Source organism: Lampris incognitus, chromosome 10 (assembly GCF_029633865.1).
Source record: "Lampris incognitus isolate fLamInc1 chromosome 10, fLamInc1.hap2, whole genome shotgun sequence".
Lineage (NCBI taxonomy): Eukaryota > Metazoa > Chordata > Actinopteri > Lampriformes > Lampridae > Lampris > Lampris incognitus.
The window spans coordinates 44,989,206-45,013,357 of NC_079220.1; the positions used below are offsets into that span (position 1 = coordinate 44,989,206).

Sequence of the window (24,152 nt, forward strand, 5' to 3'; positions counted from 1 at the left end):
TACCCATTACCATTACATATACCCACTAATGATATGGGATTACATGTATCATTGACTAAGTATATGTAAATGTCAATGTTGTTTAAAATATTAAAATAGTTCATTACCTCACTATGGTATTCCTTTTTATCATGTATTTTGATTGTGTATTTAAACAAATGTATAGAGACCAGTTTGTGACCTAACTGGCTTTGGTCTAGTTCTCATTTAAGGCTCACAATCACCTCACACAATGAAATAGTATGGGTATATTATACATTTTCTGAATCTTTACAGTCCTGTGAGTATTCCAGTTTTTGTGTTTTGTGTCCCTGATATTCCTAGATGCCACAGGGCTAAAAGAAAGTATATAGTTTAGGCGAAAATTGCAGAAAGATGTGTGTTATTGACGGGTTGAAGAGCTCAAGTGACCTCTATATTTGTGAGAAATATCCACAACAGGGCTTGAATGAAAGCTAAGAAGGTCCCCTTTAAAATGATACCAAAGACAATATTATAGAACATTGAAAAATGTCCTGACCATGAGGCTAAACCAGGATATGCACCAGCGTCTAAAATGCAATTTAGTTTAGCGGGTGGTTAACTTCATGAGCTGATAACTGTGATACAGCTGCCACTCAGGAATGGTTATCATACCAAAATATCATCTACAGACATGGATCCTTTCAAAAATTATAAGTAAGTTTTGCCACCTTGAGTGTACCGAAATATCGTCTGGCCCATGGACTATAGCACATCCTCTGGTCGTTTGAGATGCTTGTTCGGGGGGGGGGGGCTGGGGGGGAAAGCCTGACCCTCCAATGCGCTATTTCCCCCGTGGTGAAACTCCTCACTGTCAGGTGAAAAGAAGCGGCTGGCGACTCCACATGTATCAGAGGAGGCATGTGGTAGTCTGCAGCCCTCCCTGGATCGGCAGAGGGGGTGGAGCAGCGACCGGGACGGCTCAGAAGAGTAAGGTAATTAGTCGGATACAATTGGGGAGAAAAAGGGGGGAAAATAAAAAAAAAGCAAAAGTTGTAAAAGGAACAGGTAAGCAGTGGAGCTGTGCAAGTATTCTTAAAATCCTCTCTGCAAGACTTTGTACAACGTGAAGTTACTGGAGAGCCTTTTGATTGAGGCGGGAGTCAAGAGTTGCAGAAATCAAAGGTAAGGTTGGCAATAAGGATACGTTTCTGGCAGCTGGTATTATATCAAGGGTAAGTATTATGGCATTACACAGTATTTGCCCAGGTGCATGAAAAGACTTCATATGACAATTTGACTGCACTGCCTTGTACCTTTCTTCATGTTGCTCTCCAGAATGGCTCGGTGTCTGAAGATGAGTGCGTAGAAGATGGCCTGGCAGGCTGTATAGAAAGGACCGTGTAGGGCAACGTCAACGCAGGCTTGTCTACCACTGCTGTCTTGGCTGTCAATGTAGCGATGGAGCCAGGGAACGACGAGGTCCAGACATGCAGTCACCGTACTGAATAATGAGAGGAATAAAACAGGGGGGAGACAAGGAAAACAGGACAGAAATGGACAAAAGAGAGAAAACTAAAGACACTGAGAATTCAAGAAGATAACGTGAAAATTAATGGGCTTTTATGGGTTTCACTGCTACTTGAAAATGAATTTGAAATAGGTTTTGTTGCAGGTTGTTAACAAACAAACTGGCAGTAAACCTATAAGCAACTTCTCAAAATGCAATCTATTCTTTCATTGTCAGCTGGATGTCAGAGTGACCTGCTTGCATTCAAAATTTGTTTTTGCTTTTTTGCAATGTTTCGCTTAAACAACATTTCAGCGTGTAAGGATAACCAGTTGATAGAGAAGTGATTTGTCGAGGAGTGAGAATGTCAGTGCTTCACAATGATGGGAACAAGGTAAGTTCCCTTGCCTTTAAACTTAAATACAAATGGTAGCTTACCTACGTATTAAAATATCAATCAGGCCAATATATTGTTCTGATCCTATCGGTCCACGATAGCAGTATTCCCATCTTGTCAGCCCCATTATATTCTGACTCTTTCAAGGTGCTGGGAAGCGTGTATTTTGGAAGCACCTGCCTAGTTAATACCAACCTACCTGCCCTTATAAACTACCCTTTTTTTTTCTTTTTTTTTTTCGTTTTTGGTTAATTCATGAATGTTTTTTTCCAACCCAGATTCTTGTGATTATATCTTTGTGACAAAACCGACATTGCAGCACAGTGGCGCAGTGGTTAGCATGGTCACCTCACAACAAGAAGGTCCTGGGTTCGAACCCTGGGGTTGTCCAACCTTGGGGGTCGTCCCAGGTTATCCTCTGTGTGGCGTTTGCATGTTCTCCCCGTGTCTGCGTGGGTTTCCTCCGGGTGGGTCAGGTGAATCGGTCACACTAAATTGTTCCTAGGTGTGAATGTGTGTGTGTGTGTGTGTGTGTGTGGGGTGGGGGGTGGGGGGCCCTGTGATGGACTGGCGGCCTGTCCAGGGTTTCTCCCCACTTGCTGCCCAATGACTGCTGGGATAGGCTCCAGCATCCCGCAACCTGAATTGAGATAAGCGGCTTGGATAATGGATGGATGGATGGAAAACCGATATTGAACAGATCACTGAACATAATACAACTTATAAAGTTTAATTTTTGTGAGTCTGCTCTAAGATTGAAACCATGAGTCTGTACTTTGGAGTCTCGACATGCTTCGCTACTACTTCTCCTTGTAAGAAGGTAGACTTGTAAGAAAAATAATGTGCTCGCAGCCAGCTGCAGTTATCCATTTAATTGAAGCAATTATCATCATTACTGTTAGGTCTAATTAGAAAACTGCCCTTTATTCTTTTTCCAACAATTTATAAAACTCAAATTGGGCTTCAAGGACAGTGTGAACTAGAAAATGCATTTCCTGCAGAAAATGCGTGTGAATTCTGACAGCTGAAGGAAATTGCTGAAGCAGTGATGAAAATGGCTGAAAACCAGCTGATATGAACTGAAATGCGTTTAATTGCTTAACTGAAAATCATGCACGCTTAAGTGTAATAGTGGCAGTCGGAAGCTGAAGTCAGTACCTAAAGCTGAAAATGCTGAAATCTTAACTGGAAGCTGGAACATAATCGCCTACAGGCAGAATTGGGAGCTGAAATGCATTACTAAACGAAAAGCTGGAGTGTATCAGCTGAAGAATCAGAGTTGGAAAAAAATGTAGTTGAAACAGCTGAAAGGAAAATTTAAATACTGACGAAGCTGGAAGTAAAATTGAAATACCTTGAAACTTTGTAAAAAGAAATTCTTTGTATTAATATCAGACAGGTGAAGTGTATCATGAAACTGATGGTTTGATTTTTTTTCATTTTAACAGTTAAAATGTCTCAATTGTCTGTGTATGTGTGTGTAAGTGTCTGTCTGTCTGTCTGTGTGTGTAAGTGTGTGTGTGTGTGTGTGTGTGTGTGTGTGTGGAATCAGCTAGAAGAACCAACTAAAAGTAACTGCCAAATGTGTCCTGACTAAATCTGTACAAAGACATATTTTCTGTGAAATCTGTTGAAATGTGTGTAAATCCATGTGTCTTGTATGTAGTATGGAAACACTGTAGCAGTACTTTGACAGAAATTTCAGTCAAGTGTTTGATCCAAACCATAGACATCAGAGAAGTCGTTTAATCAGCCATGGTAACTGCGAGTGCTTAATTTCTACTGAGTGAGACTGAGACAACAGTGAGAATTGGCTCAGCAGACCCTCTAAAAAGCCTTCCCTCGATTAAAAACCGTAGCTCAGGTCACCAAAGTTACCAGACCATCAAAACCACAAGAGCTTCCAACATATCTTTGTCAAGTTTGGTGTTCCTGGTGTCAAAAATGCGGCTGTACGAGCAAGTTAAAGACAGGGGAGTTTTCAGTTTTTCTCTGAAAATCCGCTCCTCAATTTGTATTAGAGTCTATGGAGCAGCTGAGGTGCCTGTTGTTGCTTAAAGCTCCAGTTTTCAAAAACCCTAAGTCATACAGCTTTAGGAGTCACACCGTGTGGAACAGCACAAACTTGTCTACATTTCTATTTAAAATTGTGTGTCAGAAGTGAAAGATGTATGAGCAGGAAGAGCAGAAGCACAAAAGTTTTAAGAAAGGCAGAACAGCTGAAGTTTAGACCTCTCCGATACACACCCATTATAAACTCAAAAACTGTCAGGAAGACTTCCGGTTGAGCGGCAAATGGAGTAACGGCTACTTTTTAGGGCTCCGGCAGAATCCTTGCTAATTCCATATTTTAACGACATCGTCATTTTAAATATTATACAAAACACTTAAATCTGTTATTAATGAATCAAAGTTAGCTGAATATCAGTAAAAACCAACGCGGATGGCGTCTAATCTTCAAAAATATAAATACGACGGTCCGGTCAATGCAAGGCTCAACAATCCACCGGTGAAGAGTTCTGCTAACCCCGATCAAGCCTTACCCACACCCACGGTAAGTCCGAGCACAGACATTGCATCGATCAAAGCTGATATCCTCCCCTCATTAAGAAAAGATACAGTGCATCCGGAAAGTATTCACACCCCTTCACTTTCCCCACATTTTGTTATGTTACAGCCTTATTCCAAAATGGATTAAATTCCTTTTTTTTCGCATCAATCTACACACAATACCCCATAATGACAAAGTGAAAAAGGTTTTGTAGAAATTTTTGCAAATTTATTAAAAATAAAAAAATGAAATATTGCATGTATTCACACCCTTTGCTATGACACTCAAAATTGAGCTCAGGTTCATCCTGTTTCCACTGATCATCCTTGAGATGTTTCTACATCTTGATTGGAGTCCACCTGTATTAAATTCAATGGAGTGGACATGATTTGGAAAGGCACACACCTGTCTATATAAGGTCCCACTGTTGACAGTGCATGTCAGAGCAGAAACCAAGCCATGAAGTCAAAGGAATTGTCGGTGGACCTCCGAGACAGGATTGTATCGAGGCACAGATCTGGGGAAGGGTACAAAAAAAATTCTACAGCTTTGAAGGTCCCGAAGAGCACAGTGGTCTCCATCATTCGTACATGGAAGAAGTTTGGATCCACCAGGACTCTTCCTAAAGCTGGCCGCCCAGCCAAACTGAGCAATCGGGGGAGAAGGGCCTTGGTCAGGGAGGTGAACAAGAACCCGATGGTCACTCTGACAGAGCTCCAGCGTTCCTCTGTGGAGATGGGAGAACCTTCCAGAAGGACAACCATCTCTGCAGCACTCCACCAATCAGGCCTTTATGGTAGAGTGGCCAGACGGAAGCCTCTGCTCAGTAAAAGGCACATGACAGCCCGCTTGGAGTTTGCCAGAAAGCACCTAAAGGACTCTCAGACCATGAGAAACAAGATTCTCTGGTCTGATGAAACCAAGATTAAACTCTTTGGCCTGAATGCCAAACGTCACGTCTGGAGGAAACCAGGCACCTCTCATCACCTTGCTAATACCATCCCTACAGTGAAGCATGGTGGTGGCAGCATCATGCTGTGGGGATGTTTTTCAGCGGCAGGAACTGGGAGACTAGTCAGGATCGAGGGAAAGATGAATGGAGCAAAGTACAGAGAGATCCTTGATGAAAACCTGCTCCAGAGCACACAGGACCTCAGACTGGGGCGAAGGTTTACCTTTCAACACGACAACGACCCTAAGCACACAGCCAAGACAACGAAGGAGTGGCTTCGGGACAAGTCTGTGAATGTCATTGAGTGGCCCAGCCAGAGCCCAGATTTGAACCCCATTGAACATCTCTGGAAAGACCTGAAAATAGCTGTGCAGCGACGCTCCCCATCTAACCTTACAGAGCTTGAGAGGATCTGCAGAGAAGAATAGGAGAAATACCCCAAATATAAGTGTCCCAAGCTTGTAGCTTCATACCCAAGAAGACTTGAGGCTGTAATCGCTGCCAAGGGTGCCTCAACCAAGTACTGAGTAAAGGGTGTGAATACTTATGTACATGCAATATTTCAGTTTTTTATTTTTAATAAATTTGCAAAAATTTCTACAAAACCTTTTTCGCTTTGTCATTATGGGGTATTGTGTGTAGATTGATGAGAAAAAAAAGGAATTTAATCCATATTGGAATAAGGCTGTAATATAACAAAATGTGGGGAAAGTGAAAGGGTGTGTATACTTTCCGGATGCACTGTATATCCTCTATAATAAGAGAAGAGCTGATCAGGGCTTTAGTGGATGATTTCGAAGGATTGAAAACTGAAATTACTAACACTACAACCGCAATCCATGCAGAAATAGACCAGGCTAAAGCTAATGTAAAAGCTGTTGAGGAAGGACTGTCAACATGGTCAGATGAAGTTGTATCGATACAAATCACTGTAACAAACCTCAAGAAGCAGGTCGAAGACTTAAAAGAAAAATGTGAGGACATGGAGGGGAGGATGAGGAGAAGGAACATTCGGATCATGGGGATCCCTGAGCAACCAGGATCAAGCTCTTCCGCGGCAGTTTCCAAACTTCTTAAGGAAGTGTTCCAGATGGACAAAGACGTACAGATCGAGCGCTCACACTGAAGTCTGACACAGAGAAAACCGGGAGACAAGCCGCATGTGATCATTGCAAAATTACACCATGACAGGGATGCCATGGACATCCTGAGGAAGGCCCGTGACCGTGGTGGCCAACTCAACTACAACGGCAATCCAACTGCCATATTTCCGGACTACACAGCCAACGTCGCTAAAGCCAGAGTGGCTTTCACGGACGTCAGGAAGATGCTCCAAGGAAAACCAGGAGTCCGCTATGGAATACTCTTTCTCGCTGGATTCCGCATTTCCCACAACAACGAGGAGAAAGAGCTCATGGATGCCGCCAAAGCTATGGACTATGTAAAGAAAAAGATCATTCCATCAACTGATACGGGCAAGTGACCGAACATAAAAGTTTCCTTGGTTTATATACACTACCGTTCAAAAGTTTGGGATCACCCAAACAATTTTGTGTTTTCCATGAAAAGTCACACTTATTCACCACCATATGTTGTGAAATGAATAGAAAATAGAGTAAAGACATTGACAAGGTTAGAAATAATGATTTGTATTTGAAATAAGATTTTTTTTACATCAAACTTTGCTTTCGTCAAAGAATCCTCCATTTGCAGCAATTACAGCATTGCAGACCTTTGGCATTCTAGCTGTTAATTTGTTGAGGTAATCTGGAGAAATTGCACCCCACGCTTCCAGAAGCAGCTCCCACAAGTTGGATTGGTTGGATGGGCACTTCTTTGAGCAGATTGAGTTTCTGGAGCATCACATTTGTGGGGTCAATTAAACGCTCAAAATGGCCAGAAAAAGAGAACTTTCATCTGAAACTCGACAGTCTATTCTTGTTCTTAGAAATGAAGGCTATTCCATGCGAGAAATTGCTAAGAAATTGAAGATTTCCTACACCGGTGTGTACTACTCCCTTCAGAGGACAGCACAAACAGGCTCTAACCAGAGTAGAAAAAGAAGTGGGAGGCCGCGTTGCACAACTGAGCAAGAAGATAAGTACATTAGAGTCTCTAGTTTGAGAAACAGACGCCTCACAGGTCCCCAACTGGCATCTTCATTAAATAGTACCTGTTAGAGCCTGTTTGTGCTGTCCTCTGAAGGGAGTAGTACACACCGGTGTAGGAAATCTTCAATTTCTTAGCAATTTCTCGCATGGAATAGCCTTCATTTCTAAGAACAAGAATAGACTGTCGAGTTTCAGATGAAAGTTCTCTTTTTCTGGCCATTTTGAGCGTTTAATTGACCCCACAAATGTGATGCTCCAGAAACTCAATCTGCTCAAAGAAGTGCCCATCCAACCAATCCAACTTGTGGGAGCTGCTTCTGGAAGTGTGGGGTGCAATTTCTCCAGATTACCTCAACAAATTAACAGCTAGAATGCCAAAGGTCTGCAATGCTGTAATTGCTGCAAATGGAGGATTCTTTGACGAAAGCAAAGTTTGATGTAAAAAAAATCTTATTTCAAATACAAATCATTATTTCTAACCTTGTCAATGTCTTGACTCTATTTTCTATTCATTTCACAACATATGGTGGTGAATAAGTGTGACTTTTCATGGAAAACACGAAATTGTTTGGGTGATCCCAAACTTTTGAACGGTAGTGTAAGTAACACATGAACATGTCTATATCGACAACTTCCGAAATGTCAGTCCATACAGTCGATATGAGTATTTTCATTTCTTATTAATGGCAAGGTTAACAGAATATGCAAATCCCTTTGTGGTTGTCTGCATGTTTGCATGTCGATATGCCTGTGCGCTTTGGTACTCTGTGTGTGTGTGTGTGTGTGTGTGTGTGTGTGTGTGTGTGTGTGTGTGTGTGTGTGCGTGTAGGAATAGATTTGATGTAGGTTTGTCGATGCAAACCTGCTGTAATGAACAAAGGGCATATCCCCATAGGATACATATACTTATCTATATTTTTTTTTTCAATTTTTCTCTATATTTACCTTGGCGGTGACTATTTCCCAGCTTCACAATAAGCTATATATGATATATATAATTACTTTGATAACAGAGACATTGAGGTTAAGGTGTCGTTATCTTTGCTAGGTTGTATTCGTAAGTTCTGCAGGAACCTGAGTGCTAACTGATGACACTAGTTAGTATGCTTCGTTTTATATCCAAGAAAATGCGAACATTTTTAAAGACTGTTCGCACAGCTGCCTCTTCAGACCTGCAGCCTGGGACCCTGTCCCAAAAGAGTGATCAGACGCTAATGCTGGTTGAGTTCATGGTTTATCTTACTTTATGTTCAGTTCTATTTGCACAGATCCCACTGTCCCCCAGGGATCCTGCCGTAAGAATAAGAGCAACAGGGAAATTGGCTTTTCCTTTATCCCAATACAAATGCTTTTTGTTAATGTTAAAACAATATGGTGATCATACTGCTGTACTTAGTATTGCTAAAATTCACACATTATTTCATAATTTTACGTGTATATCCATTTATATATGTATTTTACTTTTATATATTTTCTTTTGATACGATACCCCACGTTCCCCACATTATCTACCCTTACCTACAGCAGGTACTTTCTTATACCCACCCACCTGCTCTCATACAATCACAAACATCTATACTACATCCCACTTCCAACTCTCTCCTCCACACTTGACTTCCCTTCCCATCACATTACTCAAGGGCAAAACTAATACTCTACATAATTCTAACTTTAAGTCATGGGATCACTTAAAGGCATAAGTTACAATGTGAAAGGTCTTCATAGTCCTATAAGAGGAAGAAAATCCATAATCAGCAGGGATGCCCCCCGAAACCCAGTTCTAAATGGGGACCGGTTCTAAATTAGTAAAAACCGGAGCATTTTTAAGATCCGACGTTTTCGGTTCTGCTATCGGTAGTCGGTAGGTACTCGAGAAATCATGGAGTGAGATTTATATTGTGGCAATTGTGTTTTTCGAGGAATTTAAACGTCGCGAACATAATCTTGTTTGCCGTTTTCTCCATCTCTCTGTCTCTCTCTCTTACTGCGCGAGGGGCGGGGCTGTGCTGTGCTCCACACACTCGCTCACACACGCACAGACAGCTCTGCTCAAGTGCTCATCATGGCGGAGAGAACTAAACGTTCAAAAGTTTGGGTATATTTTTCAAAAGTCGATGACAACAACGCTCGTTGCCACAAGTGCAAAAAATCATTTGCCAGTAAGGGTGGCAATACAAGCAATCTGTCGAAACATCTTTTGTCGAAACATGGTATTAATCTGCAGAAATGCGGAGTTTTCCACTGCTTTGCTCGTAGTGTTCCATCCACGTCCACTGCAGGTAAGCCGTATGAGCCATAGATACGGAGTTAGCTAGGCTAATAACGAATTATTACGAATAGGCCAATAAATAAAATATAATTGCTTAGCTAATTGTTTAGCTACAAATATATAAGCCATAGATATGGAGTTAGCTAGGCTAATAGCCGGGGACACTATAAGTCAGGAGAGATCACGACTCCTGCCGGAGAAGGCAGATATGTTGATTTTTCTGCAGAAGAACTGTTAGGATAATGTTCTAGGTTCTTGTTTGTTTGAACTTCCGTTGGCCTTTTGCTGTAAAAATTTATTTTTAATATTTTTTTTTCTTTATCTTTATCTACTTTTATTTTCTTATCTTATTTGTTGTTGTTGAATGTTGATTATAAAGTCTATAATTCAGACGCATTTAAAACATTGCTGCTGCTGTTGCTGCTGAATAAATAATATTTGTTTATATTTATATAAAGTTATATAATAGAATAATAAAGCAATGTCGATTCTGTTCTTAATTAAGTGTCTTTTTTTCTTGCATAATAATCAAAAAGAACCGATAAGAGTATCGATAAAGTACCGAACCGATAAGCAGTACCGATAAGAGTAGTAGTATCGATAAAATCCTAACGATACCCATCCCTAATAATCAGTTAAAAAGGGCCAACACTCAGATAGCATTTTTGCAAGAGACCCACTTGTCGGAAATAAAACATGAGAAACTAAAAAAATCTTGGGCGGACAAAGTATTTTACTCATCACACCTATCAGGCAGAAAGAGAGGCATATCTATTTTGATACATAGACAGGCTAATTTTACACAAACTGAAGTCCACAAAAATGCTGACGTGAGATTTATTCTAGCAAATGGATCTATTGATGGAATACAAGTCTTTTTAATGATCATTTATGCTCCAAATGAGGACGAGCCTGGCTTCATTAGTACAATCTTGCTCACAATCCTACAGAACAGCTATGGTATCTTACTGCCAGGAGGGGATTTCAACTGTGTTATGTCTCAGCTTATGGATAGACAACCTACCTCAAAATCTCCCACTTCTAGAATGAGTAAAATTCTTAGACACTTATTAACAGAGTCAGGTCTGGTGGATGTTCGGAGATGTAAATTCCCTAAAGGTAGAGATTTCACTTTTTACTCACATAAACATTCATCCTATTCTAGAACTGATTATTTTTTTTACCCCCAAAGCAGAACTCCACAAGATAGAAGACATGGAGATTCTACCAATTACTCTATCTGATCATGCACCTCTAGCACTCTCATGGAACATAGGTTACAGGCCAACAACTAAACAATGGCGATTAAATGCATAACTTTTAAATGATAAGGACTTTATATCATTTGTAACAACTGAACTAAACAACTATTTAGATACAAATATCTCGCCCGAAATATCACTTCTCATTCTATGGGATTGTGCTAAGGCTTATATTAGAGGTTGCATTACCTAATTTATAAGTGCGAAAAAAAAGAGAAGGGAAGCAAAACAACATGAATTAGAAGACAAAATAAGACAGCTTGAGCAACAACATAAAAGAACACCATCCTCCAATCTACTTAATGCGCTCAAACAAGCACGAAGAGATCTATAAATAGCCTAATCACTGAAAAGATTGAGGGCAACTTAAGGTTCACTAATCAAAAATATTATGAAAATGGTAACAGGGCAAGTAGATTGTTAGCATTAATAAACTTAAATAACAGCAATCATTCAATGAAGTACAGAAATTAAAGCCTAATAGCTCAACACTTACAAAACCAGATGAAATTTCAGAGTCTTTTGCAGAATTTTATAAATCCCTATACAAAAACAGAGACACCTGCACGGATGATAAAGAGTCAGCACAGTTCTTGAAAGACATCAAAATAAAAGAGCTACCTGAGACCATGGCAAAAGAGTTGGATGAACCAATTAAGGAATGGGAAATACAACAGGTAATGTCTACACTGAAAAACAATAAAAGCCCCGGACCAGATGGGTATATTAATGAATTTTATAAAAAAAAATTAAAGAAACTGTATCACCTTTACTATTAAAAGCTTACCACCATGCGCTACAATCTGGATCCATGGCCCCCTCCCGGGGGGAGGCAATAATAGTTGTAATACATAAGGAAGGTAAGGACCCCATCAAATGCCAACATACAGTGTATCCGGAAAGTATTCACACCCCTTCACCTTCCCCACATTTTATGTTACAGCCTTATTCCAAAATGGATTAAATTCCTTTTTTTTCTCATCAATCTACACACAATACCTCATAATGACAAAGTGAAAAAGGGTTTGTAGAAAATTTTGCCAATTTATTAAAAATAAAAAAATGAAATATTGCATGTACATACGTAAGTATTCACACCCTTTGCTATGACACTCAAAATTGAGCTCAGGTTCATCCTGTTTCCACTGATCATCCTTGAGATGTTTCTACATCTTGATTGGAGTCCACCCGTAGTAAATTCAATTGATTGGACATGATTTGGAAAGGCACACACCTGTCTATATAAGGTCCCACTGTTGACAGTGCATGTCAGAGCAGAAACCAAGCCATGAAGTCAAAGGAATTGTCGGTGGACCTCCGAGACAGGATTGTATCGAGGCACAGATCTGGGGAAGGGTACAAAAAAAATTCTACAGCTTTGAAGGTCCCGAAGAGCACAGTGGTCTCCATCATTCGTAAATGGAAGAAGTTTGGATCCACCAGGACTCTTCCTAAAGCTGGCCGCACAGCCAAACTGAGCAATCGGGGGAGAAGGGCCTTGGTCAGGGAGGTGACCAAGAACCCGATGGTCACTCTGACAGAGCTCCAGCGTTCCTCTGTGGAGATGGGAGAACCTTCCAGAAGGACAACCATCTCTGCAGCACTCCACCAATCAGGCCTTTATGGTAGAGTGGCCAGACGGAAGCCTCTGCTCAGTAAAAGGCACATGACAGCCCGCTTGGAGTTTGCCAGAAAGCACCTAAAGGACTCTCAGACCATGAGAAACAAGATTCTCTGGTCTGATGAAACCAAGATTGAACTCTTTGGTCTGCATGCCAAACGTCACGTCTGGAGGAAACCAGGCACCTCTCATCACCTTGCTAATACCATCCCTACAGTGAAACATGATGGTGGCAGCATCATGCTGTGGGGATGTTTTTCAGCGGCAGGAACTGGGAGACTAGTCAGGATCGAGGGAAAGATGAATGGAGCAAAGTACAGAGAGATCCTTGATGAAAACCTGCTCCAGAGCGCTCAGGACCTCAGACTGGGGCGAAGGTTTACCTTTCAACACGACAACGACCCAAAGCACACAGCCAAGACAATGAACGAGTAGCTTCAGGACAAGTCTGTGAATGTCCTTGAGTGGCCCAGCCAGAGCCCAGACTTGAACCCCATTGAACATCTCTGGAAAGACCTGAAAATAGCTGTGCAGCGACGCTCCACACCTAACCTTACAGAGCTCGAGAGGATCTGCAGAGAAGAATGGGAGAAATACCCCAAATATAGGTGTGCCAAGCTTGTAGCTTCATACCCAAAAAGACTTGAGGCTGTAATCACTGCCAAGGGCGCCTCAACCAAGTACTGAGTAAAGGGTGTGAATACTTATGTGCATGCAATATTTCAGTTTTTTATTTTTAATAAATTTGAAAAAAATTCTGCAAAACCTTTTTCACTTTGTCCTTATGGGGTATTGTATATAGATTGATGGTAAAAAAAAAGGAATTTAATCCATTTAGGAATAAGGCTATAACATAACAAAATGTGGGGAAAGTGAAGGGGTGTGTATACTTTCCAGATGCACTGTATATGCCTATTTCCCTACTGAAGGGAGACCTGCGTATACTAACAGTTTTTCTATTGAGACACGTCAATAAAATTATCACAGAAATTATTCATCCTGATCAGACCGGGTTTATCACAGGAAGATACTATGGGGACAATATCAGAAGACTATTAAATTTAATTACTCATCCGAAAGGCAAGGAGGAGGAAGCAATGATATTATCCTTCGATGCCCAGAAGGCATTCGATCAAGTCTCCTGGCAATACTTGCTTCAAACACTGAAATGATTCCAATTTGGCCCTAATTTCATAAAGTGGATACAAACACTATATTCTAATCCACAAGCTGCTGTTAAAGTAAATGGGGCTCTATCAAACCGATTTGCCCTAGAACATGGCTGCAGACAGGGCAGCTCTCTATCACCCCTACTGTTCGATATTAGTATTGAACCACTAGCACAGCTAACAGAGATGACAATAACATAAAGGGACTGACACGCTACATAATTTTAATTTATTATTATTATTAAATGAAGAATACAAATTATCCTTATATGCAGATGATGTGCTTTTATATATAGCCGAACCTACAACAACAATCCCACACTTAAAAGGATCTTATTTCTACGTACATATGGGTACTTTTTGGGCTATAAAGTAAATGTGGAAAAAACAATGGCAATGGATAATAGTGGTAGAATGCCCCAAGCGGTCAAACTCCAGAGTGGGTTTAAATGGCCTAAAGATAGCATTAAATATATCGGCATTCAAATCCCCCCATCGCTAGGAAAGCTATATGATGCAAATTACAAACGCATAATTCATAATATCAGTAAGGATTTGGACCGGTGGTCAACACTTTCCCAATCTCTGTTAGGCCGTATTGAGAGTATACGCATGAATGTGCGACCTAAGCTTCTCTATCAATTTCAGATGATACCTATTAATATTCCTAAATCTATATTTGATAAATTAGACAGACTCATTTCAAAATTTATATGGCAAGGAAAACGACCAAGAATTAGACTAAAATCATTACAGCTATCAAAACCACATGGAGGGCTCAAACTCCCGAATCTAAGATATTATTTTTGGGCTGCACAGTTAAAACCTTTAACAATATGGATTCAGAATCTTACATGTACTCGTTGGCTTAACATAGAAAAAAGCTTGTGTGTGAAGCCCCTACAGACCTTGCCTTTCCTAGATGTCCCCTTAAAAGAAACTCAAATGGGTGAATGGACTAGAGTTACACTAAAAATCTGGAGGAAAATAAAACTGTCATTTGGACTGCCTAAAGTAATTTCTGCACTAACTAGTATCAGATTTTCAAGGATTTTGTACCCTCTCACATAGATGCAGTTTTTAGAAAATGGTCAGAACATGGACTCAGTAATCTACACCAACTTCATAAGGATGGCATCCTTAAATCATTTGAACAGCTAAGAGAGGAATTTATGCTTCCTAACACAGATTTTTTCAGGTATTTACAATTAAGGGACTTTTTAACAAAACATAAAGAGTGGGATCGCGGATTGGTGCCCACTGTAATTGAAGAGTTCTTGATAAAATTACAAACAGGGATCGGGGATAAGAAAGTCATAAGTCATGTTTACCAAATATTTTTAGGCCTGAATATGAATAATACACTGCAGATAAAAGGAAGATGGGAAACTGAAATGAATACAGATATACCACAGGACATGTGGGAAGAAATATGTACTGAAGCAAATCTAGTAACCAATTCAAATACATGGAGGGAATTCAAATGGAAGATAACTGTGAGATTCTTTCAGGCACCAGAAATAGTGGCTAAAATGGGCCCAACACACTCAGATAAATGCTGGAGAAATTGTGGAACACAAACTGGCAACCATACCCACATATTTTGGACATGCCCTAAATTAAGAACGTTTTGGGAAGAGGTGTTTGAGGCACTTAAAGAAGTATTCCACCAAAACTTCACAAAAGATCCAAAAATGGCATTACTGGGATTAATGCTGGAAGGGATTGATGGAAGAGCTAAAAAAATACGCTTTACAAATATTACTAACAGCAGCAATTAAATGCATCACAATTAAGTGGTTAAAATCTGACCCCCCCCAACATACAATTTATGGATTGAGAAAGTATGGGAAATATATCAGATGGAACAAATAACACTGTTTGAGTCTTCAGAAAGATATATTTATCAAAAGGTGGAGCCCGGCCATGGCTATATTGAGACAGTGAAGTGTTTTAGACACTTGTATACATTCTGTATCACACATACATCTCTATCTTCTCAATTCAACTTATCTGTCTATGCATATACAGTGCATCCGGAAAGTATTCACACCCCTTCACTATCCCCACATTTTGTTATGTTACAGCCTTATTCCAAAATGGATTAAATTCCTTTTTTTCTCATCAATCTACACACAATACCCCATAATGACAAAGTGAAAAAGGTTTTGTAGAAATTTTTGCAAATTTATTAAAAATAAAAAACTGAAATATTGCATGTACATAAGTATTCACACCCTTTGCTATGACACTCAAAATTGAGCTCAGGTTCATCCTGTTTCCCCTGATCATCCAAAAATTTCTACAAAACCTTTTTCACTTTGTCATTATGGGGTATTGTATGTAGATTGATGAGAAAAAAAAGGAATTTAATCGATTTGGGAATAAGGCTGTAACATAACAAAATGTGGGGAAAGTGAAGGGGTGCGAATAATTTCCGGAAGCACTGTACACGTACCCATACCACTACACACATTCATACACACCTCCCCTCCCTGATCCTGACCCCTCCTTTCCTTTTTTTAATTATTCATGTCTTTAACTTATACCGCCATCACAACTAACACTTCAAGCTGAAGTAAAGCGTGCTTTTTTTGTGTTTTTAATTTATTTATTTGTTTTTTTTTCCTTTTTTTTTTTAATTCCCTTTTGTTAAATTATCTGTAAACCATATAGGCACAGCTGAAAAAATGGAAAAAAACAGCAGGAAAATTTGGGAATTTTGTTGTATAAGTTGTTGAAATTGAAATAAAAACTAAGTTAAAAAAAACTGTCAGGAAAAAAGCATAAAACTTAAACTGCGATGAATCAAAAACTATAAAAGATATCAAAAATCTGAATTTAAGCTTCATAGCAGAAAGTCTTGTGACTTGTTTAAAGTTTAAATTTAAGTTAAGTTTAAATTTAAAACTGTTTAAAATTTCTAGCTGAAAGTATGCCAACGTAGTTACATTTCAAAGAGCAGAAGGTTTTTGAGGATTTAAACATTCTCTCCATTCATTTCAGTGAGAAAAAAATGTCATAATAATATTTTAAAAAGTATACATAGCAGAAAAAAGTTGAATGTAAGCAGAAATGTCCCAAAAAAGCTGAACGTTTTGATATTTGAATGGTTTCTGTAGCAAAAAGTATGCAGACGTAGTTAGACACCGAAAAATGTACGGAAGAAGAATAAGAACAGAATAACAATAGAATGCTGAATCAGCATTCACACTACTTACACCCTGTTTAGACTGCCAGCCCAAATCCGATTTTTGGCAAATCCAGATTTGAATCTGATTTCTCTTATGTAGTCTGAACAGCAAAAAACACATTGGAATCTGATCTTTGCAAATCAGATTTCAGCCACATTCGGAGGTGGTTTCATATCTGATTCGCATCGGATTTCTAAAGATGTGTCTCAGTCTGGACGCTCTAGCCACTCAAATCGGATTTCAAACTGTCCATTCCGTCACTCGCAACACAACACAATACAAAACATGTTAACGTCAGATTCTGAGCACGGAAGTTCAAACCCACATGCAGCAAGAAGGAAGATGACCTAAAAAATTAAGAATAATAGTCCCTGGAAAGATGAAGAAGCGAACTGTCTCATAGCGCTTTGGGGGGAATGCCACAGTCCAGGCAAAGCTTGACGGCATGTACAGGAACAAGGCCGTATTTGAAGACATATCTCGCAGCATGCTAGAAAGGGAATTCAGGAGGACATGGCTGCAGTGTCAACGGAAAGTAAAAAGTTTAAAGTCAAAATATAAGAAGACCAAAGATGCGAACAACAAAAGCAGGGCTGGGCGAACCAGTTGCCCATTTTATGATTTACTGGATGAAATCCTCTGGGACAGGCCAAGTGTTCATCCGTTGGCTGTCATCGACAGCTCTGCTAACAGCGACGATGAAGTCAAGGATGAGGCACACAGTCACTTTTCCTACCCCAAAGATGGGAAAAGTGACTGTGAGAGATTTCAATCATGCACAGTCGCTTTTTCCATCCCAAACAGATGTGCAATGGTTCGGTATCCTTACCCGGTGGCTAGCCAACACAGGGCAACTGCGACCCACTTCTCCACACATATTGCCCGCCTGAGCTGTGTGTTTTGTCGTACAAGACTGGGTTGTACATGGTCACAGATCATATCAAATGTTCCCCGGCGCATTATGAAGTTGGCAAGCCACTTGTCATTGTAAAATGTCCCAAGGACTACATTTTTCCATCAGTCAACACTTTTCGGGTTGCACCACACCTCGCGCTGCCTAGCGAAGCCTGCCGTGACTGCAGCATGGAACATTGTGGTATATACCAGCCTCCTCCGTCGCTTATATTGTCTGATGCAACAGAGGATTTCTGCACCATGACTTGACAGTGCCTGAAGGGTGAGATCACATATCTCCATGGTGTTTTGTTGTTGTCTGTCTGCACAGAAGTCACCAGCATATCATGTCACGCAACACACGTGCAACGTACCCATGCCTACGTTGTTAGCACAGCAACCAATGCAGATCAGTCGACGACGTGGCTGCAGTCTGAACAAAGCCAAATTTGATCTGATCACTTGCAAATAACAGTCTGGACAGTCAGTCCTAAAGATCAGATTTGAGAAACAAATCGGAGTTGCCTGCAGTCTAAATGGGGCCTTAATGATGAATTAAGCAGTAAATTAATCTGAGTTGAAGTGCTTACAAGCAGATTTATGTGAAGTCAAAACATCTCTCTTGACACTTCAGACTTGGTACTGGGACATGGGATAATCCTTATACACATTAAATCTAAAAAGCAAGCAACATTAAAATCTAAAAGCAAGGCGATGCCAATGCAACTCACGCCACAGGCACGAAGTTGGCACGTGCCAGGAAACTACCCATGTAGCCACCAGCAGCCTGGCGCAGGACAGCGGGTTGAGAGGGACTCTGAAGTATTTTCCATAGGTGTTGCAGAAAAGCCTCTGCTAGGGCCTGAGAGAGGAGAACAAAGGGAGAGGAGAGAGAAACATTAAAGTCTTATCAACTTTAGCAACAACTAACCTTGACAGTAGTAAATATGGAAAACCAGATTAAATAACAGAGAGGACAGTTCACTTCACATCCAACAGAATGTACTTTATGGAGAATGTAACAACTTATGAGGAAGTACAGCAACGTATACAGAGGAAGAGGTTGGTAGAGAAGACGTGGGATAGTCAGAGAGATGACGAAAGTAGACAGGAGTACAATGAGAGGAAGCGTAAAGCAAAGAGAGAGATGGTGAAGGCAAAGGAAAAGGGGTATGGTGAGTTGTATGAGAGATTATACAAAAAAGAAGGAGAAAAGGACTTGTACAGATTGGCTAGAAAGAGGGACCGAGCTGGGAAGGATGTGCAGCAGGTTAGGGTGATCAAGGATAGAGATGGAAATGTGCTGACAAGTGAGCAGAGTGTGCTGAGAAGGTGGAAGGAGTACTTGGAGTGGCTGATGAATGAAGGAAGGAAAAGAGAGTGAGAAAGTTGGATGATGTGGGGATAGTGAATCAGGAAGTGCAGTGGATCAGCAAGGAGGAAGTGAGGGCAGCTATGAAGAGGATGAAGAGTGGAAAAGCAGCTGGTCCAGATGACACACCTGTGGAGGCATGGAGGTGTTTAGGAGAGATGGCAGGGGAGTTTTTAACTAGATTTTTAACACAATCTTGGAAAATGAGAGGATGCCTGAGGAGTGGAGTGAAGAGATGGAGGTATGCACTGGAGAGAAGAGGAATGAAAGTGAGTAGGAGCAAGACAAAACACATGCATGAATGAGAGAGAGGACAGCATAATGGTGAGGATGCCAATACAGGTGATGAAGGTGGATGAGTTTAAATACTTGGGGTCAACTGTTCAAAGTAACGGGGAGTGCAGAAGAGAGGTGAAGAAGAGAGTGCAGGCAGGGTGGAGTGGGTTGAAAAGAGTTTCAGGAGTGATTTGCGACAGAAGGGCACCAGCAAGAGTGAAAGGGAAGGTTTACAAGATGGTAGTGAGATGAAAAGACAGGAGGTGGAGCTGGAGGTGGCAGAGTTGAAGATGCTAAGATTTTCATTGGGAGTGACAAAGAAGGACAAGATTAGGAATGAGGGAACAGATCAGGCTGGACAATTTGGAGACAAAGCAAGAGAGGTAAGCTTGAAATGGTTTGGACATGAGTGGAGGAGGAGAGATGCTGGGTATATTGAGAGAAAGATGCTGAATATGGAGCTGCCAGGGAAGAGGAAAAGAGGAAGGCCAAAGAGGAGGTTTATGGATGTGGTGAGGAAGGACATGCAGGTGGCTGGGTGCAGGCAGCTGTGACAGAGGAAGATGCAGAGGACAGGAAGAGATGGAAACGGATGATCCGCTGTGGCGACCCCTAACAGGAGCAGCCAAAAGTAGTAATAGTCGTAGTAGTACAGAGAATGTAACAACTCTATTGTAAGGTTATTCCTGACTAAGGAAAGGGTGATAGGTATGCAGGCTCTGCTTTGGAAGAGTAAAGAAGAAGTTCAAACAACGGTGTCATGGTCAAAGTATCATGCAGTAGATGCACCAAACTTCTCTATAACCTCCACATAAAGCCAGTATAACCCCCGTGATTTGCGCAAGACAGTGAGTCTGTGTAACTACATGGTGTTAACTCCAGTGTAGTTCCCCGTTCTCACCAGTAGAATGTGCATACTAGCTGCACATCACTCTTTTTTCCCCTTGATTTATGCAGACCAGAGCAGAGATATCTCCGTGGTGAAATCTTTATTAAGCTTATAGCTTTCTGTAAAGTTGCTCATGAACAAGTAGTCTTTTGGATTTTAAACTAAGAAGACTCCTACTCTTGAGAACCAAAGTTTGACCGGCAAGCGTCATCTCTCTCTTTGTATTTTACCAAACAAAGCCCCAGTGAGTTTAACACGGAGTCACGTTGATAATAGCTTCGCTTATCTTATTATGCTCGCTAGCTTCACTCTGTGGTATATTTATTTTGTGGTTATGTGCAACATTATGCATCTTTGTTATGTATGTTAGAGACTCTCAAAACCAATCGGAGACCAACTGAATGTGTGTGTTGGATTTACTGTTTTGATTTTATGATTTATTCTTGAAAATACAGTAACTAATGTTGCTGTGTTGTATTGAAAGCCATAAGCTAAATGCTAAGCTACTTGGAGTTAATTCATCTACACAGTTTTGTGCATTGTGCTATTGTTATTTAGTTAATTCATCTACACAGCTTTATGTATGGTGTTAATTCATCTACACAACTTTATGTGTGGTGTTATTGTGTCATTGAATTCATATTTTCATAGACAGAGAAAAAAAAGTATTATACAGTGTAGAGATACAGAATCTAATTTAAAAAAACAAGATGTTAATTTAAAAAAATAACTGCTGTATGCAGGTTGGTTTTTTGATACCCTTGTGCAAAAGTGGATTCTGAAACAAGATGGCAAGCCAGAGCCCAAACTCGTGAGCCTTGTGGAGCAGAGTGCAGGCCAGCGCATGGAGGGTGTGACTTTTGAGCTTTTACTCCATCGTGTGTCCAGGGAAAGGAGTACACCTCAGCTAAGATCTTTGCAAAACAACATCACACTACCTGGACACTGACTAAACAAACTTTTTTTTTCCTTTTATTGGCTACCCAGATGCTCCTACTAGATGCATTTTGACGTGTGGAAAGTAGAGTTGGTAGATTGAGTAGGTTGAGACATAAGGGAGAAAATTCTGTCAGATTTTGATCCCCAGGCAGTGAGGCACAAATGTGGTTCAAGAGATACAGAACAATACCTCCTGACTCTCTGACCACATCACTTCTGTGTAGAACTGCTCAACCTATCTGCCACAAACAGTCAGAAGTCAAGAATCATGGGGCAACTGGTTGGCGTGGCGGTCTATTCCGTTGCCTGCCAACACAGGAATCGCTGGTTCGAATCCTTGTGTTACCTCCAGCTTGGTTGGGCATCCCTATAAACACAATTGGCTGTGTCTGTGGGTGGGCAGCCGGATGTGGGTATGTGATCTGGTCACTGCAATAGCACCTCCTCTGGTCGGTTGGGGCACCTGTTCGGGGGGAGGGGGAACTGGGGGGAATAGCCTGATCCTCCCACGTGCTATGTCCCCCTGGTGAAACTCCTCACTCTCAGGTGAAAGAAGCGGCTGGCGACTCCACATGTATCGGAGGAGTCTGCAGCCCTCCCCGGATTGGCAGAGGGGGTGGAGCAGTGACTGGGATGGCTTGGAAGAGTGGAGTAATTGGCCAAGTACAATTGGGGAGAAAAAGGGGTGAAAATCCAAAAAAAAAAGAAGTCAAGAATCACAAGGAAGCTGGATTATTTTGTACGCTCTGTCCATTTCCATACTGTTAAATCATTTGTGAGTGCAAAATTTGCTCTGATAGGACTTTCAAAATAATCTTTTTGATATCACACAAACATCAGTAAAACCTACCCTCCACACCCACACAGTGTAGAGAGCACTGACCGATTTGAAGCTGCAGAGAAAGAAAACTGTGAACTGGACATGACAGGAGGCATGTGTAGGGAGGATAAGCTTGTCGAATACACCCATCAGATCTTTGTACAGTTCCTTGGTCTTCTCCACATCCACAGAACCTGTGAGAGAGATAGAGAGTTTGTGAAAAAGAGCAGTATTGGGGGGCATGGTGTGCATGTTGGTGTCTTTGAAACTCACCATTGACATAGCAGATGTCCCTCATATAAATTAGAAGTATGTTCATGAGAATGTCCAGCCTCTCTGCCATTGGGTGGGCCATTGAATCACTTGTGGATGTATTCTCTGCAGGCACATCCTCATCCTGAGATAGAGACAAAAAGGGGGAGGGATTCAGTGTGCAAAGCACAGAAGGAAGGTGTAAAAGGTGACAGAGGGAGAAAGACATGGTGAACACAGATGAAATGTTTTAGCCTTTACTAAGACCAAAACATTTTTCCTGAGTACTCAGGCAGTTTTATCACAGAAAATCGAATCAGTTCATCTGGACACGTTTATTGACAGAAACATTTCATCACTCATCTAAGTGACCTCTTCGTTCTAAACTGACTGCAGGTATCTCCACCCTTATAAACAATACAGTTGCATAATGACTGAAAACAACGCTCGGTTTCATATGCAAATTGCCTTGACCATTAGTTAGAATTACAAGGGGCATATGTACTATTCAGAGGCTTGGAGAATGGCTGCAATCACAGCATTTTAAGATGGCGACAGATGTACTCTTAGCCCCCCCCCATTTTAGTGATGGTCATTCCCTCTTCACATAGATGGCCTCTTTGACTCCCCATTCAAACCAGCGCTCCTCCCTATAAAGGATGTGCACATCCTCATCCTTGAAAGAGTGGCCACTGGCCTGTAGATTGTGTAGACTGCGGAGTCCTGGCCTGACGTGTTAGCTGTCCTGTATTGTGCCATCCTCTTGGCCAGCATCTGTTTGGTTTCCCCGATGTACAAGTCGTGGCAATCCTCCTGACATTTAACAGCATATACTATATTGCTCTGTTTGTGCTGGGAGACCCGATCCTTGGGGTATTGGGGTTTGAAAGCAACTGAGATGTGATGTTTGGAAAATACGCATCTCAACTGTTCCCAAAACTCTCGCCACATATGGAATCACCACTGGTTTACGTTTATGCAGCTGTTGTCCTTCTCCTCTCTTCGATCGGCTGGTGCACTGTTTGGGCGTCTTCCTGGCTTTGATAAATGCCCAGTTAGGATAACCGCACTTAACCGGATAACCACACTGAACCAAGGAGGAGGCCCAAGAATACACCTGTCGCCATTTTATAATGCTGTGATTGCAACTATTCCCCAATCCTCTGTGACTAGTACACATGGCCATTGTAACTCTAGTTAACGGTCACGGCAATTTGCATATGAAACCAATCAATGTTTTCAGTCGACATGCCACTGTGTGGTTTATGAGGGTGGGGATACCTGCAGTCAGTTGAGACTGAAGAGGTCAGTTAGATCTGAGTGATGAAACGTTTCTTTCAATAAATGTTGTGTCCAGATGAACTGATTCAACTTTCTGTGATTTCCTTACCTGGATTATTGAGCATACATAAAAAGTCAGACAGTTTTACTTGTTACCATAGTAAAGAGTCCCTCCTCGCCACATTTTTCTTCCTTCTGGTTCTGTATTGCATCCTCCTCCATCTTCTCAATCTCTTGTCGTGGTGCACTCACCTAGTAATAGAAACATTTTTATAGGCAGGAGCAGAAACGCATTTCATAATATATTTCCATTGAAAGATCTGTCCTCAGAACACTGACATGTTTCCACCATACCTAACACACTCAAATCCACCAGAGGTCATTTCCACATCTGATATTTTGTATGCCTTTTTGCATACCAGTCCTATTTAT

At 41.0% G+C, this 24,152-nt stretch overlaps 1 protein-coding gene across 1 annotated transcript in view; it reads right to left on the minus strand.

Moving 5' to 3' along the window:
• rrn3 (RRN3 homolog, RNA polymerase I transcription factor) overlaps positions 1 to 24,152 on the minus strand; it is a 54,066-nt gene that overhangs the window by 12,393 nt on the left and 17,521 nt on the right. Inside the window, exons 9-13 of the mRNA XM_056287679.1 lie at positions 23,877 to 23,972; positions 22,461 to 22,584; positions 22,251 to 22,381; positions 18,623 to 18,753; positions 1,278 to 1,465 (exon numbers count right to left, since the gene is read on the minus strand). Coding sequence (XP_056143654.1) covers positions 1,278 to 1,465; positions 18,623 to 18,753; positions 22,251 to 22,381; positions 22,461 to 22,584; positions 23,877 to 23,972 — 670 coding nt within the window. The remainder of the gene's footprint in view (positions 1 to 1,277; positions 1,466 to 18,622; positions 18,754 to 22,250; positions 22,382 to 22,460; positions 22,585 to 23,876; positions 23,973 to 24,152) is intronic.